This window comes from Mastigoproctus giganteus, chromosome 10 (assembly GCF_048544385.1).
Source record: "Mastigoproctus giganteus isolate SK-2022 chromosome 10, ASM4854438v1, whole genome shotgun sequence".
NCBI lineage: Eukaryota > Metazoa > Arthropoda > Arachnida > Uropygi > Thelyphonidae > Mastigoproctus > Mastigoproctus giganteus.
Genome location: NC_143584.1, coordinates 57506197 through 57523099, shown reverse-complemented (window position 1 = coordinate 57523099; position 16903 = coordinate 57506197). Strand labels below are relative to the sequence as shown.

The 16903-nt window shown below is 38.7% G+C and overlaps 1 protein-coding gene across 2 annotated transcripts in view; it reads left to right on the top strand.

Annotated features, from left to right (window-relative positions):
- Positions 1–16903, top strand: part of CYLD (ubiquitin carboxyl-terminal hydrolase CYLD) — a 645450-nt gene that overhangs the window by 326792 nt on the left and 301755 nt on the right. For both annotated transcript variants that reach the window (XM_090382243.1, XM_090382244.1), the window contains exon 10: positions 11995–12086. In XM_090382243.1, coding sequence (XP_090238369.1) covers positions 11995–12086 — 92 coding nt within the window. The remainder of the gene's footprint in view (positions 1–11994; positions 12087–16903) is intronic.

Sequence of the window (16903 nt, the reverse complement as noted above, 5' to 3'; positions counted from 1 at the left end):
ACCAGATACCCACTGGCAAAGGCAAATTTCCGCATATCTATTCTACATCGGTATTTCCTCAATTTGAATTTATGCCCTGTCAGGTGATTATTGTGAGCAAGAGGAAGAAGAATTCCATCGGCATTGAGCATGCACAAACCATTCAAGACTTGATACACCTCTATCAGATCACCTTGCTGGTGCCTAGTCTCCAGACACTGTAATTTGCAAAACTTAAGCTCTTTCTTCGTAAGAGCAACCCTTTGTTCAATTCACTAATCTTGTTGCCCTTCTCTGTACTCATTCCAGCAGCTCTACATCCTTCTTGAAATGAGGTCTCCAGACCTGTATACTGTACTCAAGGTGTGGCCTGACCATTGCCTTATACAAGGGAATAATCACCTTTTTATCCCTGCTAGAAAAATTCCTGTATATTATTGACAAGACACCATGAGCTACTCTTGCAGCCTGTCTGCACTGCTCAGAGAACTTCATATCTGCCTGCACAATTACCCCCAGGTTCTTGTCATTCTCTACCTCTGACAGTGTAGTACCTCAGAGTTGATACATTGCTCTGGAGTTACTGTTTCCCATATATAGTACTTTACATTTGTCAATGTTAAACTTCATTTGCCACATCTCAGCCCATCTGCTCAACCTTTCCAGATCCTGTTGCAGCAGCATAGCGTCAGTAGTGTCCTTAACAACCCTGCCAACCTTTGTATTGTCTGCAAACTTCAACATTAAGCTGATATACCATCATCAATATCATTTATAAATACAGAAAACAATAATGCACCCAACACTGAACCCTGAGGGACTCCACTAATAACATTAGTCCACGATGAGCAGTGTCCATTGATTACCACTCTCTGTCTTCTCCCCCTCAACCATCCCTTTATCCATAGCAGCAATTTGCCTCCATTGTCACACTTCCCCAATTTGTGCAGCAGTCTTCCATGTGCAACAGTATCAAACGCCTTTTTAAGATCCAAGTAGATAATATCAAAGTTATTCATTGGATCCAGTTCTTTTTTGACTGCATCATAGTATCCAATCAAATTGGTCAGGCAAGACTTCCCCTTAACAAAACCATGCTGTGTCCGAGCTATAACTGAAGTCTTGTCTAGATGATCCTGCAGTGCTTCTTTAACCAGTGCTTCCATTAATTTTCCTGGAACAGAAGTTAAACTCATAGGTCTATAATTACTTGTGTCAGCCTTTGATCCTCTGTGAATTGGGGTCACATTTGCACATCTCCAGTCTATGGGTACCTCCCCTGAGTCCAAGGAAGCTCTCATAATTATGGCTAAGGGTTTGCTTACTTCCTTTGCTGCCTCCTTTAATATAACTGGATAGAGCCCATCCACCCCGGGTGCCTTTTTTCTGTTTATCCTCAACAATTAAGGGGTAGAATTTTTTTTCAGCCTGGTCTGTACTTGTTAACAGAAGGGACTGCTTCTACAGAGATGGGATACACTTAAATAGAAAGGGTGCAAGAATATTTGCTGACGCTATCGAGGCAGTGTTAGGTGGATCGGAAAACTGCTAGCTTGGGCGAATACAAGGACTAATACATTAACAGTAGCCACTGGCAGAGGTGAAAGTGATTCTTGCACTGCTTCTATTGGAATGAGCAGAAGCCTGGAAAACAAGATGCAGGTTATTTCAGAGACTGCTGGGAGTCATTGCAGTACAAATAAACACATGGGTTGTGTTAGGGTAGCTAAGAAAAAGAACAGGTGCATGTATACTTGCATGTACACCAGTGCTAGGAGTTTGGTAAATAAATTTGATGAATTTGAGGTATTGCTCAAAGCATCAAAGGCGGATATTGCTGGGATATCGGAGACATGGTGTCACACAGATATAAGGAAGGCAGAACTGGAATTTGGGGAGTACAACATCTACAGAAAGGAGAGACAAGACAGGAAGGGAGGAGGGGTTATCCTATTAGTTAAGAAACACATAAAATCCAAGGAAGTGAAGCCAGTCGACATCGCTGTACAGTGCAGTGTCGAGTCACTTTGGTGTGACATAAGCATTGGGAGATCAAAATTGAGAGTAGGAGTGTGCTGTAGGCCTAATGACTCTGATGAGTATAATAAGAAAGTGTACAAGGAAATAGAGTGGGCCAGTAAATCAGAGAGTCTTATAATGGGGGATTTTAATTTCCCAGATATTGACTGGAATTGAATGATTGTTGAATGATTATTGAATGATTGTTTTCTACATCAGCATGTTGTATCTACATCAGTTGTATCTACATTTATACATCAGCATCCTGGACGGGCCCAGGACTTTTCATTGTTCCAGGAAAATTAATGGAGGCACTGGTTAAAGAAGCACTGCAGGATCATTTAGACAAGACTTCAGTTATAGCTCAGACACAGCATGGTTTTGTTAAGGGGAAGTCTTGCCTGACCAACTTGATTGGTTACTATGATGCAGTCACAAAACAACTGGATGCAGGGAATAACTTTGATATTATATACTTGGATCTTAGAAAGGCTTTTGATACTGTTGCACATGGAAGACTGCTACACAAACTGGAGCAGTGTGACATTGGAGGCAAATTGTTGCTATGGATAAAGGGGTGGTTGAGGGGGAGAAGACAGAGAGTGGTAATCAATGGACACTGCTCATCGTGGACTAATGTTATTAGTGGCGTCCCTCAGGGCTCAGTGTTGGGTCCATTATTGTTTTCTGTATTTATAAATGATATTGATGATGGTATATTAAGCTTAATGTCCAAGTTTGCAGACGATACAAAGGTTGGCTGGGTTGTCAAGGACACTACTGACACTATACTGCTGCAACAGGATCTGGAAAGGTTGAGCAGATGGGCTGAGAGGTGGCAAATGAAGTTTAACATTGACAAATGTAAAGTACTACACATGGGAAACAGCAACCCCAGAGCAACGTATCAACTCTGTGGTACTACCCTGACAGTGGTAGAGAATGAAAGGGACTTGGGGGTGGTTGTGCAGGCAGATATGAAGTTCTCTGAGCAGTGCAGACGGGCTGCAAGAGTAGCTCATGGAGTATTGTCAATGATATACAGGAATTTTTCCAGCAGGGATAAGGAGGTGATTATTCCATTGTATAAGGCAATGGTCAGGCCACACCTAGAGTACTGTATACAGGTCTGGAGGCCTCATTTCAAGAAGGATGTAGAGCTGCTGGAACGAGTACAGAGAAGGGCAACAAGATTTGTGAATGGAACAAAGGGGTGCTCTTACGAAGAAAGGCTTAAGTTTTGCAAATTACAGTGTCTGGAGACTAGGCACCAGTGAGGTGATCTGATAGAGGTGTATAAAGCCTTGAATGGTTTAAGCATGCTCAATGCTGATGGGATTCTTCCTCTAGCTCAGAAAAATCACCTGAGAGGGCATAAATTCAAATTGAGGAAAGACAGATGTAGGATATACGTGCGGAAATTTGCCTTTAGCCAGCAGGTGGTTGGTTGGTGGAACAGACTTCCATCCCTTGTGGAGGAGGTTGATAGCCTAAATAAGTTTAAGGCTCAGCTGGACAGGTATTTTGAACGAACAGAGGGGTGAAGTGGAAGTGGGTTTTTTTTTTTTTTTTTTGGCTCATGCTGCATAAGCTTGCTTTCTTGCATCAAATGCCTCTACTAATGCTAATGTTCGGGAGGCAACTAGAGAGAGTAATATTCTTGATTTTATTATCAATAGTGATTCTTCATGCGTTAAGAATCTGCAGATAAAGGAACCACTAGGTGGCATTGAGCACAGTGTGCTGAAGTGGGATTTACTCAAAGAGGTAACTACCATCAGGATTAAAGGGAAGGTTTATTGCTTTTGTAAAGGCGACTATGATGGTCTGAGACAGTATTTAAATTCTATACAATGGGACCAAATGATGATGTTACCAACAGCAAATTCAAAATGGGAAGCGTTCAAAGAACTTATCTTGGAAGCTAGTATGCTTTACATACCAACTAGGAAATATTGTTCAAAGTTTAGGCCTAAATGGATGTCAGATGAACTAATGAGGCATATGGCAGAGAAGAAAAATGCATGGGATACGTATAAATTAACACGTGACACAGAAGCCTATGATAGATATAAGTTGATCTGTAACCAAGTTACAAAGGAGGTTAGGCAAGCGAAGGCAGATTACGAGAAATCTTTGGCAAGGGATGCAAAGAAAAGCAGCAAAGAGTTCTTTACTTATGTAAACTCTAGAAGGAAGGGGATGAATCAGGTTGGTCCACTTGATATCGATGGTTCAACTGATGATGATCCTGCTCAGGTAGCTAACAAACTAAATGAATATTTTGCATCGACATTCACACATGAGGAGTTATTCAACGAGGGGAATGGCAGAGGTGTATTAAACTCTGGCAGTAAGCTAGATAATCTTGTAATAACTGAGAGTAAAGTGGAGGAGAAATTGTTGAAGGTAAACATAAGAAAGGCACCTGGGTGTGGATGGGATCTATCCAGTTATATTAAAGGAGGTAGCAAAGGAAGTAAGCAAACCCTTAGCCATAATTATGAGAGCTTCCTTGTACTTAGGGGAGGTACCCATAGACTGGAGATGTGCAAATGTGACCCCAATTCACAAAGGAGGATCAAAGGCTGACGCAAGTAATTATAGACCTGTGAGTTTAACTTCTGTTCCAGGAAAAGTAATGGAGGCACTGATTAAAGAAGCAGTGCAGGTTCATCTAGACAAGACTTCGGTTATAGCTCGGACACTGCACGGTTTTGTTAAGGGAAAGTCTTGCCTGACCAATTTGATTGGATACTATGATGCAGTCACAAAAGAGCTGGATGCAGATAATAACTTTGATATTATATACTTGGATCTTGTATTATATACTTGGATCGTGGATCTTCAGTGTTGGGTCCATTATTGTTTTCTGTATTTATAAATAATATTGATGATGGTATTTCAAGCTTAATGTCCAAGTTTGCAGATGATACAAAGGTTGGCAGGGTTGTTAAGGACACTACTGATGCTATGCTGCTGCTGCAACATGATCTGGAAAGGTTGAACAGATAGGCTGAGTGGTGGCAAATGAAGTTTAACATTGACAAATGTAAAGTACTACATATGGGAAACAGTAATCCCAGAGCAACATATCAACTTTGTGGTACTACACTGTCAGTTGTAGAGAATGAAAAGAACCTGGGGGTAATTGTGCAGGGAGATATGAAGTTCTCTGAGCAGTGTAGATGGGCTGCAAGAGAATCTCATGGTATCTTATACATATATATGATATATAGGAATTTTTCTAGCAGGGATAAGGAGGTGATTATTCCCTTGTATAAGGCAATGGTCAGGCCACACCTTGAATACTGTATACAGGACTCCAGACCTGTATACATTTCAAGAAATATGTAGAGCTGCTGGAACGAGTACAGAGAAGGGCAACAAGGTTAGTGAATGGAACAAAAGGTTGCTCTTAGGAAGAATGCTTCAGTTTTCCAAATTACGGTGTCTGGAGACTAGGCACCGGCAAGGTGATTTGATAGAGGTGTATAAAGCCTTGAATGGTTTAATCATGCTCAATGCTGATGGGATTCTGCCTCTTGCTCAAAATAATCACCTGAGAGGGCATAAATTCAAATTGAGGAAAGACAGATGTAGGATAGATGATGTGCGGAAATTTGCCTTTAGCCAACTGGTAGTTGGTTGGTGGAACAGACTTCCATCCCTTGTTGTAGAAGTTGATACCCTAAATAAATTTAAGGCCGAGTTGGACATGTATTTCGAACGAACGGAAGGGTGTAGTGTGAAGGGTGAAGTTTTTTTTTTTCTTTTTCTGGCTGATGCTGCATAAGCTTGCTTTCTTTCATCAATGCCTCTATTAATGCTAATTTCTCCTCCAATTTATTCTCAGTTATTACAAAATCATCTAGCTCACTGCCAGCGAGCCACTGGCATTACTTAACCACTGGCATTCCCCTACCTGAATAACTCCTCATGTGTGAATGTAGATGCAAAATACTCGTTTAGTTTGTTAGCCACCTGAGCAGGATCATCAACAGTTGAACCATCGATATCAAGTGGACCAATCTGATTCATCCCAATATTTCTTAGTCAGTATGTAAAGCCTAGTAGCTTCCAAAATAAGTTCTTTGAATGCTTCCAATTTTGAATTTGCTGTTGGTAACATCATAAGTTGGTCCAACTGTATAGAATTTAAATAGTGTCCCAGACCATCGTAGTCACCTTTATGAAAGAGAAAACTCTTCCCTTTACCCCCGATGGTAGTTACCTCTTTGAGTAAATCCCGCTTCAGCACTCTGTGATCACTGCCACCTAGTGGTTCCTTTATCTACAGATTCTTAATGCATGAAGAATCACTACTGATAATCAGATCAAGGGTATTACTCCCTCTAATTGCCTCCCGAACATGCTGATGTAGAAAACAATCATCCAATAAATCCACAAAAGCCTTGCTAGTGTGTGAGTGACCAACCCACAAATTCCAGTCCATATCTGGGAAATTAAAATCCCCCATTATAAAACTCTCTGATTTACTGGCCCACCCTATTTCCCTGTACAGTTTCTTATTATACTCATCAGAGTCATTAGGCCTATAGCAAACTCCTACTCTCAATTTTGATATCCCAATGCTTATGTCACACCAAACTGACTCGACACTGCACTGTCCAGTGATGTCGACTGGCTTCACTTCCTTGGATTTTATGTGTTTCTTAACTAATAGTATAACTCCTCCTCCCTTCCTATCCTGTCTATCCTTTCTGTACACATTGTACCCTCAAAATTCCAGTTCTGCATTCCTTATATCTGTGTGACACCAGGTCTCTGATATCCCAACAATGTCTGCCTTTGATGTTTTAAGCAATACCTCAAATTCATCAAATTTATTTACCAAACTGCTAGCATTGGTGTACACGCGTGTATATGTAACTGTTTCTATACTTAGCTACTCTGATACAACACATGTTTACTTGTACCTCAATGACTCCCAGCAGTCTCTGAAATATCCTGCATCTTGTTTTCCAGGCTGCTGCTCATTCCAATAGAAGCAGTGCAAGAATCACTTTCACCTCAGTCAGTGGCTACTGTTAATCTATTAGTTGTTTTATTCCCCAAAATGAACATCCTAGTTAATTTCACAAATATACGTGGTCTCAATTCTAATCTCAGCATTGTCCATTTCCACTTGCAGTATGCCACACCCCATGTACTTTTTCTTACAGAATCTTAGTTATCGGTTGATTGAACTACTGCTCATCTCAGTTGCCTAAATTATTCGCTGTATGATTCCTTTCGTCTCAAAGGTGGTACTTGTGTATATGTCCATTCCAGTATTCCCTGTTAGAGACTTGGTAATTTGCAATCTCCTCTTTTCGATTTTTTCTGGCTTAAAATCTCTCTGACTCATTGTGTCAAATTCATCTGTTGTCTCTACCATTCTACCAACTCTATTAATCACTTCGAGCTCTTCGACTTCCGCTCTTTGCAACTTGACTTTCTCCAGTCCAACTTTCCTAAAAGTGACGTAATGTTCACAACTCCGGCTGGCTTCTGTTTTCTAGTCACACGTATCCAGCTGGTTGAGATGCTGAGGCTTTTGCAATTACTAATGACCTTGCACAGATTGTTCATTTCTTTCAAAAATAGCAGACAATCCTAACCATATAGCCAACACGCTTGATCTTTTTCTCACAAACAACTCTTCTAAGTACACGGTCGAAGTGAGTGGTGCTTTAGGCACCACAGATCACAACTTGGTGATTGTCTCTTCTCGAATGGAGCCTTTATCTCATGGCTATTCCCAACCTCATTTTGTTTGACATTACAAGAATGCAAAATCGGATGAACTGCGAGATTTCTTTTCTTCTTTTCCTTGGTGGGACTACTGTTCCAAAACTTTGATGTTAACATTTGCTCATCTGGTGTCAGTGAAATTATTCTTGTATGAATGGAGTCATTTATCCCACACTCCAATTTAAAATCTCATCCTGAGGCTAAACTTTAGTTTTCCAATAAATGTGCTAAGGCTGTTCGGGAGAAGAATGTTGCATATTGTAATTGGCTTGTTTACAATTATTCAGTTCAAGCTTGCAACAATTGTTAAGCAGTTATTAATCAGTCCAAACTAGATTTTGAACAGGTGAAGAGTAGAAAATTTGCTTCTTGCCCTAATGGTAGCTGAGCATTCTGGTCTCTTTCCAAAGCTATTGGCAGCAAGTTTTGCTCATCTCTGCTCCCACATCTGTCAAAACCAGATGGTTCTGTTGTCACTTCGGCCCAGGATAAAGCTGCCTTGCTAGCATCCCATTTTTCTTCCAACTCATGTATTAATGATCTTGGTAAAACAGCTTCACCATTCCCAACATGCTGCATTCAATACCTCTTGCGTTCTTCCGTTAAAAGGATGTCAGAAGGATTTTGATGCACCTTGATGCTTAGAAAGCTCGAGTTCCTGATGATATTTCTCCACTTCTCAAATCCTGTGCTTCTGATCTGTGTCGCCTTTTTTCACTTTCTTATTCCAGAGGTGTTTTTCGTTCTGCTTTGAAATTTGCTCATATCCAGCAGTTCCTAAAAAGGTTGACAAATCCCTCCCATCCAATTATCATCCCATTGCAATTTCATCTACTTTTTTTAAAGTAAGGGAGAAATGAATTAACCGCCAACTACCTAGAAACCTTCCGTTTTATCAGTGGTCGCCAGTATGTATTCTGTCAGTGTCGATCCACTGGTGATATTCTGGCTTATGTTACCCATTTATGGATGGACAAATTCAATGGAAAAGTTCGGTGAAACACAAGCAGTTGCTCTTGACATCTCAAAGATTTTCGATCGGGTTTGGAATAAAGGTCTTCTATTCAAGCTTCCATCTTATGGTTTTCCAACTGTTTTTGTAATTGGTTATCCAGTTTTCTCTATGATGACTCACTGAGGTTGATGGTAGGCGACTCCCTTTCATCTGTCTTCTCCACTAATGCTGGTGTCCTCTAAGGTTCAGTTCTTTCCCCCACTCTTTTCCTCTTGTATATTAATGACCTTCTTCCCTTGACTGGAAATCCTATCCATAGTTTTGCTGATGATAGCACATTGCATTCCACGTTGAAGCAATCAGCTTCAACTTCTTGAATATCCTCTACCAATTCCTTAAATGCCGATCTCCAGGTAATTCTCCAGTGGGGCAGACAACTTAGTTGATTGCAATCCTTCTAAAACTCAGTCTTGTCTTATATCTTGCAAAAAGGATTCTTCTGCTCCTATGTTTATATTTGGTGACACTTGAATTTCTAGGTAAGATAATATATATGTCTTTTGGGTATTATCCTGACTTCTAATCTCTCTTGGCACAAGCCGACCGGGCTAGCCGAGTGGGTAAAGTACCTGCCCGGCAACCCAAAGGTCGCGGGTTCGATTCCCGCCTCGGGCTTGGATCAAAGTACTGCAAAAACCTTGGGAGGTGCAATATGGCCACAGAAGCCGATGCGCCAACAACTACCAAATCAAAAAAAAAAAAAAAAAAAAATCTTGGCACAAGCACATTACAAATCTTGCTTCCTCTGCATCTAAAAAACTTGGCTTTCTCTTTCACTGAGCATTAGTTTTCTTCCAATCAGCACTTCACACTGTACAATGGATTGCTGGGTGGCTGCAGAGTGGAAAGGAGAGAGTTGTGATTAATGGATATTCTTAAGATTGGTGTAACATCTGGAGTGGTGTCCCTGAAGTCAAGTGGTGTCAACAATTTGCTCCTTTTTGTTTATTGGGATTTCTGTTAGTGCAATCAATTATAAATGAGTAGTAAAAAGGCCACCGTAGCCTAGTGGTCAGGCGCGCGGGTGCATACGTACACGTGCCTTGAGTGACCGGGGTTCAAACCCGTGATTGCTGAATACTGTGCTGTTTCTTGTATTCTATCTTGTGAACTCCTCTGACCGTTTGGTCGTCCCGGAGTATAAACAGAAAATTTATTTTTTATTATTTTAAACTCGATCTTATTGCACTTGCTTTAACACTGATAACTGGAATTGTGTGGGTTTCTATGTTGCAGTATTATGGTAAAATGTGTTTTCCTTCATTGAAATCTTCAATCATATAAAAAACATAAATAAATTTTCAGAATCTTCTCTTCATTCGGAGGCGCCTCCGTAGCCAGGTGGGAAGGAGCAGCAGTGCGTAGCACACGCTTCTTGATTAGACCGGGGTTCGAGCCCGTCACCACCAAATACAGAGGATGCGGAAAGGTCAGGGAATGACCACCGCATATCCCGGAGCAATATGGCCTTAGTTGCTAATGCTCCTAAATAACAAACAAACAAACAATCTCTTCATTCCTGTTTACTTATTATAATGGTGAAGGGAAAGGGATCAACGGAAAGTGCAAGTGCTGGCATTGCTAGCAAACAAAACAAAATTGATTTAGAAATGAAGATGATTAATTAAGAAGTGTGAAGGAGGACAAAGTTTGTCATATATTGCATGAAATTAGGTCTCTCTGCTTCAAGAGCGAATACTATTTTAGGGGACAGTGTGCGTATAAAAGAACATGTTAAAGGATCAACAGTGATCACAAAACAGCGTTCAGGTGCTATATCGTGGATGGAAAATCAGATTCAGAAGCGAGTGCCCCTGACATTAGATTTTGCATTTTTGCTTTTCCGCTGTTCGACCTATAACTAAATTTGTCCACCCTTTTCTGATGACGTGTCCACCACTTTTAATTTACAGGTAGCCCTCGATTTATGTCGGGGTTAAGTTCCTGGGGGGGAAAAGCACAAATGGAACCCTTTATATAAAGTCGGTAATCACGGTTAAGTTCTGAGCACCAACATTTTTTTCCTACCACTTTGCATCAATTGTTTTATTTTATTAGCATTCTTCATAGTTATAGTAATTGTCGATGGAGGCATGTTTTTAGCCCCACAAACATTAGGATGGCTTTCACCAGATTCCATCCTCCGAATATTGCACTAGGATTCAATGAACTTCTTTTATCAGACATGGCTTTTCTTTGTTCTATTAAATTAAAACTTTATAACATGATTGGCAAAAACTGCACAAAGATATCACTATTATTATTATTTAATTTATTAATAGCACAATTAATAACACATGTTAGCGTAATAAATTTCCAACATGTGTAAATTTCACAAAGAACAAACAACTGAATGCTTCACTGCTGTTGTTTTGGTTTTTAGGAGCATTAGCAACTAAGGCCATACTGCGGTATATGCGGTGGTCATTCCCTGACCTTTCCGCATCCTCCGTATTTGGTGGTGACGGGCTCGAACCCCGGTCTAATCAAGAAGCGTGTGCTGCACTGCTGCTCCTTCCCACCTGGCTACGGAGGCGCCTTCCATATCAGAGATGAGAACAGTGCATGATACATAGCACAGTATGATGCCAGTAAATTTTGTCTGACGATTTTAAATTTTCAATTTATAAAAAGAAATTGCAAAAATAAATAAATATAAAAATGGCTTTGTGGTTAGTAATCGGTGCAAAATGAGGGCTACCTGTATTTGATTTTGCTTTATTTTGTTTAATCATTTGTATTAATAATTTTACTTTACAGTTCCTTAACCTCCAAATTGGCTTTGCAAATTCAGCCCATAATTTTCTTAATTCATCATAACTTTTAGGATATTAACAATCTTTCACCTTTTTCATATCTACATTGCTTCTTTATTCTACTATCCTTACCCTTCTAGTCCCTGGCACTTTGTGTAATTCTCACCTCCATTTATACAAACTTTTTTTTCAGATTTATTTTCACTTACATTCTTATATATTTTTGCATCTTTTAACTGCTGCTTTGGACGTTTGTCTTACCTTGTTTATTCTTTTTTTTCATCAACTGTTACTTTGACTTTAAATAATGTTTAATATATATATATACACACACAAATGATTTGTTACTTTCCATTCTGGATAAGTAGTATATTTTTTCATTAGTAATGTTTCCATGTCTGTATTGTTAAATATCATTAAGTTGATCATAGGTTTTGAGCCTAGAACAATTGTAATTTTTTTCACCAGTAATTTCTATGTACGAGCAGACAGAGTGATGCAGCTGCGAACGCTTCTGGAAAGACTAAGTTCAGTGAGGGGACTCACTTGTGAAGAAAAAGGTAGTCCTTTTATAAAAATAAATCTATAAATATGCTTATACATAACTTGCTTGTCAGTGAAATTGTCCCTACTGAAAGGAGTGCATGCTTCAAGCCAAAAATAAGTGGCACGGCAGATATCATTGTAGACAAGAAATGATTAATTCTGAGCTGGGCACACAAGTGTTCATGCTTGGACACCTGTGATGCAGAAATATATTTTAGTATCCCTGTGATGCAGACAGAAATCTCTGTTAGCAATCATGCAATTAACGATTCAGTAGATATGCTCTCTGGTTTTATGATGCGGAAACATCTGACTGATGCCCAGTAGTTGAAGTACATGCAGCGGAGCGTCATTTATTATACTCCTTGAGAATATATGTTATTGAACATTTTAATATTCAATTAAGTCGTTGGGTGAAAAGTAAATTGGAAGACTTCCATTTGTGGAAGTCAGTTGATTTACAATTCACTCACACATGTCTAAAGCTCAGCTCAAAAATAATTTAAAAATGTTTTTAATATAAATAGATTTTTATATTAAAATGTTTTTAATACAAATAGATTTTTCACAGTCGTATTCATAATAAATTGTAAATAAAGGTGACATCAAAAAAAGTGAACAATTCTGAATTATTTATTGCTGATTTTTTATGAATTATGGTAAGATTTCTATATCAGGGCAGTAGCAACAGTCATGTTATTGAATATTCTACTGCAGGGTTGGTTTAAGAATGAAACAGGCCTGCTGCCATATTTAAATTTGAGGCTCCTTTAATATATATATACAGTCCATTCTGGTTATTTGGGACACATCGAGACTAGTTCACTTTGGCCCGATTAAGCGGCTGCCCCAATTATCCGAAGTTTCACATAAATAGTTAAAAATACAATGTATCCCCCTTTACAATTGGTTCACTGTACAACCAAATCATGTTACGACGAACTCGACATAATAAAGTACCGTTCACTATACGATGTGCAGTAAGCGTCGGGGTCATTGTGATCACGTTTGTGAATTGAATTTTAACAGCGATTCTAATTAGCGAAAATAGGAGGAATATTATCCACAGGCTATAAAAGCAAGTATATATTAAGCACAAATTTACCCTTTATTACCTTACCAATTAAAATATTAAATGATACATGATAATCGGAATAATTAATACATACTGTAATATGTACATACTAACCAGTTGACATTTCTGTTCACTGACATTTGTGGGTGGGGGTTAAAATTTAAAACAGTAAAAAGATAAGCAATCAATAACAAAGAACACGGCACACACAAATTGCAAGTAACACGATATGCGCAAATGAGAACCGAGTAACGAGTTACAAAGCTTTAAAAATACGAATGAAGAGAAGATCCGAAAATTAATTTTTTAAATCATTGAAGATTTCATGGAAGTATAAACACATTTCACCATAATAACCCACAGAATTCCAGCTGTCTGTATTATCACAAATTCAGTAAGATTGAGTTTACTGTCCGTTTATGATAGATTTCACTAACAGAAAATCCCAATAAACAGATGACTGCTAATTGTTTTTATTGTTTTATGATTGTGACCGCCAGAATTTCGACCGAACCACGTGGTACCATCGGAGACAATCGTAGGGTAATCTCTAGTGCCGCAGTCTCCTGCCCCGATTAAACGGCATGCTTTCCCAATTAAGCGAAGTAAACCCTGGTTATTTTATCGATTGGTTTCTGTTTTTTAAAATTTGCCCCAAATAAACGGCTGCCCCGATTAACCGGTGGCCGAAATAACCGGAATCCACTGTATATATACTGAGTGGACAGAAATCATGGGATACCTACCTAGTAATGGGTAGGTCCAAACTTTCGCCTAGGTAAGGGCAACCACATGGAGAAGCATTGAGTCCACTAATTCACGAAAGCATTCCATGGGTATTTTGATCCAGGCTTGCTACACTACTGTCCATAATTCCATTGCATTCCTGAGTGGAGGATCCGAAGCTCGAAGAGACTTTTCCACAACATCCCAAAGATGCTCCACAGGATTCATGTCTGGTGAACAGGGAAACAATTGCATGGTGGTAAAATCTGCTGAATGCGCTTTGAACCATGTTCCTAGTCACCACGGTTCTCTTGGGAGGCGCATTGTCCTGCTGGAAGAGTCCATTGCTCTATTGTTGCACAATGACCATGAAGGGAATTCAGATGGTCTGAAAGGATGTACACGTAACCTGGACTATTCAGAGATGCGTCTAGATGTCCCAGTGTGTACCAGTTGACATGTCCCAGACTATTACCAACCATCCACCTGCCTGAACAGTTCACTGTTGACATGACAGGTGCATAGCTTCGTGCAGTTTCCGCCATATACGAACTCTCTCCTCTCCAATTGAAATAACTCATCAGACCAGGAGACTTGTCTCCAACCATCCATGGTCCAGTGCCAGTATTCTGTTGCCCAGTTGAGACATGGAGTCTTGTGTCGTGGTGTTAACAATAGGACTCGGGTGGGTTGGCAGCTCTCATAACCTATTGCTAATGATTGCTTGATGGTCTTGGTGGAGGGAGGGAGGGAGGTGCCATTTCTGGCACCTCCCTCCCTCGTTGAAGTCTGTGGCGATTTGTGGCACTGTCGCTTTCCGGTTGGCTGAAACAATGAGACAGACATCGACCACGTTCGTCGACCACCTTTCTCCACCCACAGCTTTGTCCACAAAAGAGATGTTATTCCAGAAATGGCATATTCTCCATACACTCTTGATACTGTCGAATGGCGATGGTGCAATTTCTGTACCACCTCTGCAATAGTAATCCTTGCATCAAGCACCCACTGTTATCCATCTTTCAAAGTCAGTTAACCCACGATGTTTATCCATACTGACATCGAATTACTGTTTACGTGAACGCAGTGTATCTAAATAACTGCCAAGCGGTGGGTTCATCCACTAGCGAGAGGAGTGACAGCATTACGTTGTCCAGGAACCAGGTATCCCACGAATTGTGTCCTTTCAGTGTGTGTAATAAGTTTAACAATGGGGTAAAAAGTTAATTGATAACAGAGAGATAAAAATGACATTTGCACCTGAGTGTGCAAAGCAGCAGCAAAGGATACAAAAGTTTATATGTGGGGTAAAATTAATGTCCGTTGAAAAGTGCCAAGATGAATGCGTAAATTACACAAAATGCCAAATAGGAGAAGTTTAGCAGAAATTGGAGTTGTTGACGGCGTGAGATAGAGAGTAAGAATGTGAATATCCTATGTGAAATAATGAATTTAGCTAAATTATAGGTTGAATTAAGAAGCCAATTAACTGTAAAGCAAAAAATGATTAAATTAATATATGGAGTAATAGCAAGCATCAGATATAGGTGGGCAATTTTGGTTATAAGTCCAAGAAAGGAGTAGAGAAATTATAAAATTAAAATCTGATGTTAGCTAAAAATAAATATCAGTGCATTACATAATCAGGTATTTCATCTGAGGACTACACTTGATCATGTATCAAAGACTGTGTTTCTATACTTGTCTATATCTGTGGAAGAAAAGCAAATTTAAGAATAAAACTAAGTGAAATCAAATGGGGGGAGATAAAGCAGTAGAACTTTCACAAAAATATGGACATTCAAATTTATATATGACATTGTCATGCCTCCAATTTCTGCTATCCTTCTTCTATTGCATTTGGCATTTTGTGTAATTTACGCATCCATCTTTGCACTTTTCAACAGACTTATTAATTTTACCTCTCACATGTGCACCCCACTGAGAATAAGTAACAATAGTCTTTTCTATTAGTGAAGCGTTACTTATTCGAGGTAGTGCAATACATGGTAACTCATTGTGAAGGATGAGCACAATATGAGATACAGTTGAAATGATCGCCTTTACACTACTATCGTAGCTTTTTTCTTTAAGAGTTGTCTATGCTGTTTTTACACCTATATTATATAGTTATATTTTTCTTATATTATATTGTTTAATTCATCCATACATTGATACATGTTTTTCCGTCATCCAAAAAAACTATTATTATTATAAAATATTTACACTGAAAATGAGACCCCTCTTTGGGTGAAGCCGGTTTGGCCATAGCATTGACGGGCCCTGTTTTACTGTGCCAATCAGCTTGATGTGCCAATTATTTATATCCATATTTGTCATAGTTTTGCATTCAGATTTTCAAGTAACATTCATTCTTCTAGATGGGACAGTTTTAGTGACAAGCAATATATATTTATATAAATATACTGTTCTTTTACTTATATATTTAAGGTACAACATAGCTGGTAGTGAAGAATGAGAGAGTTCAAGCCCATTTAATACAGTAAATGATTTTATTCATTGTAAAAATGATTAATTGTAAACTCCTATGACCTAGTGGTAGTGTTGGTGTATAAATAACTTTTTTGTTTTTTATTTTTTGAGGAGAGCATCAATGTAATCAATTATAATGTTTTCCACCATTTTAGTATAATATAAGTTAGAAACAAATGTTTCCAATAGATATTGAATTGATATAATGACAAAGTCAAATAAACTCAAGTTAAGTTGTTAAGCTGAAAAATAACTGTTTTCAAGGCCACCCAAGAGTAAGGTCTCATTATTAGCAGTTTACAATTTTATACACATTATACAAGTGTTTTTTTTTTTTTTTTTTCCTGAACAAATAGAATTTAAAAACTAAATTACTAAATCATTTTGAGATAAATTACGTTATGTAATGTTTTTAATCAAAATTATTTAGTTCATTGAATGATAAATTCATGAAATTCAAATAAAATCTTTCACAGATAGCACTAATTTTTCATTCAATAATGCTTAAAACTAATTAACTTGTAAGTGATGCTTTAT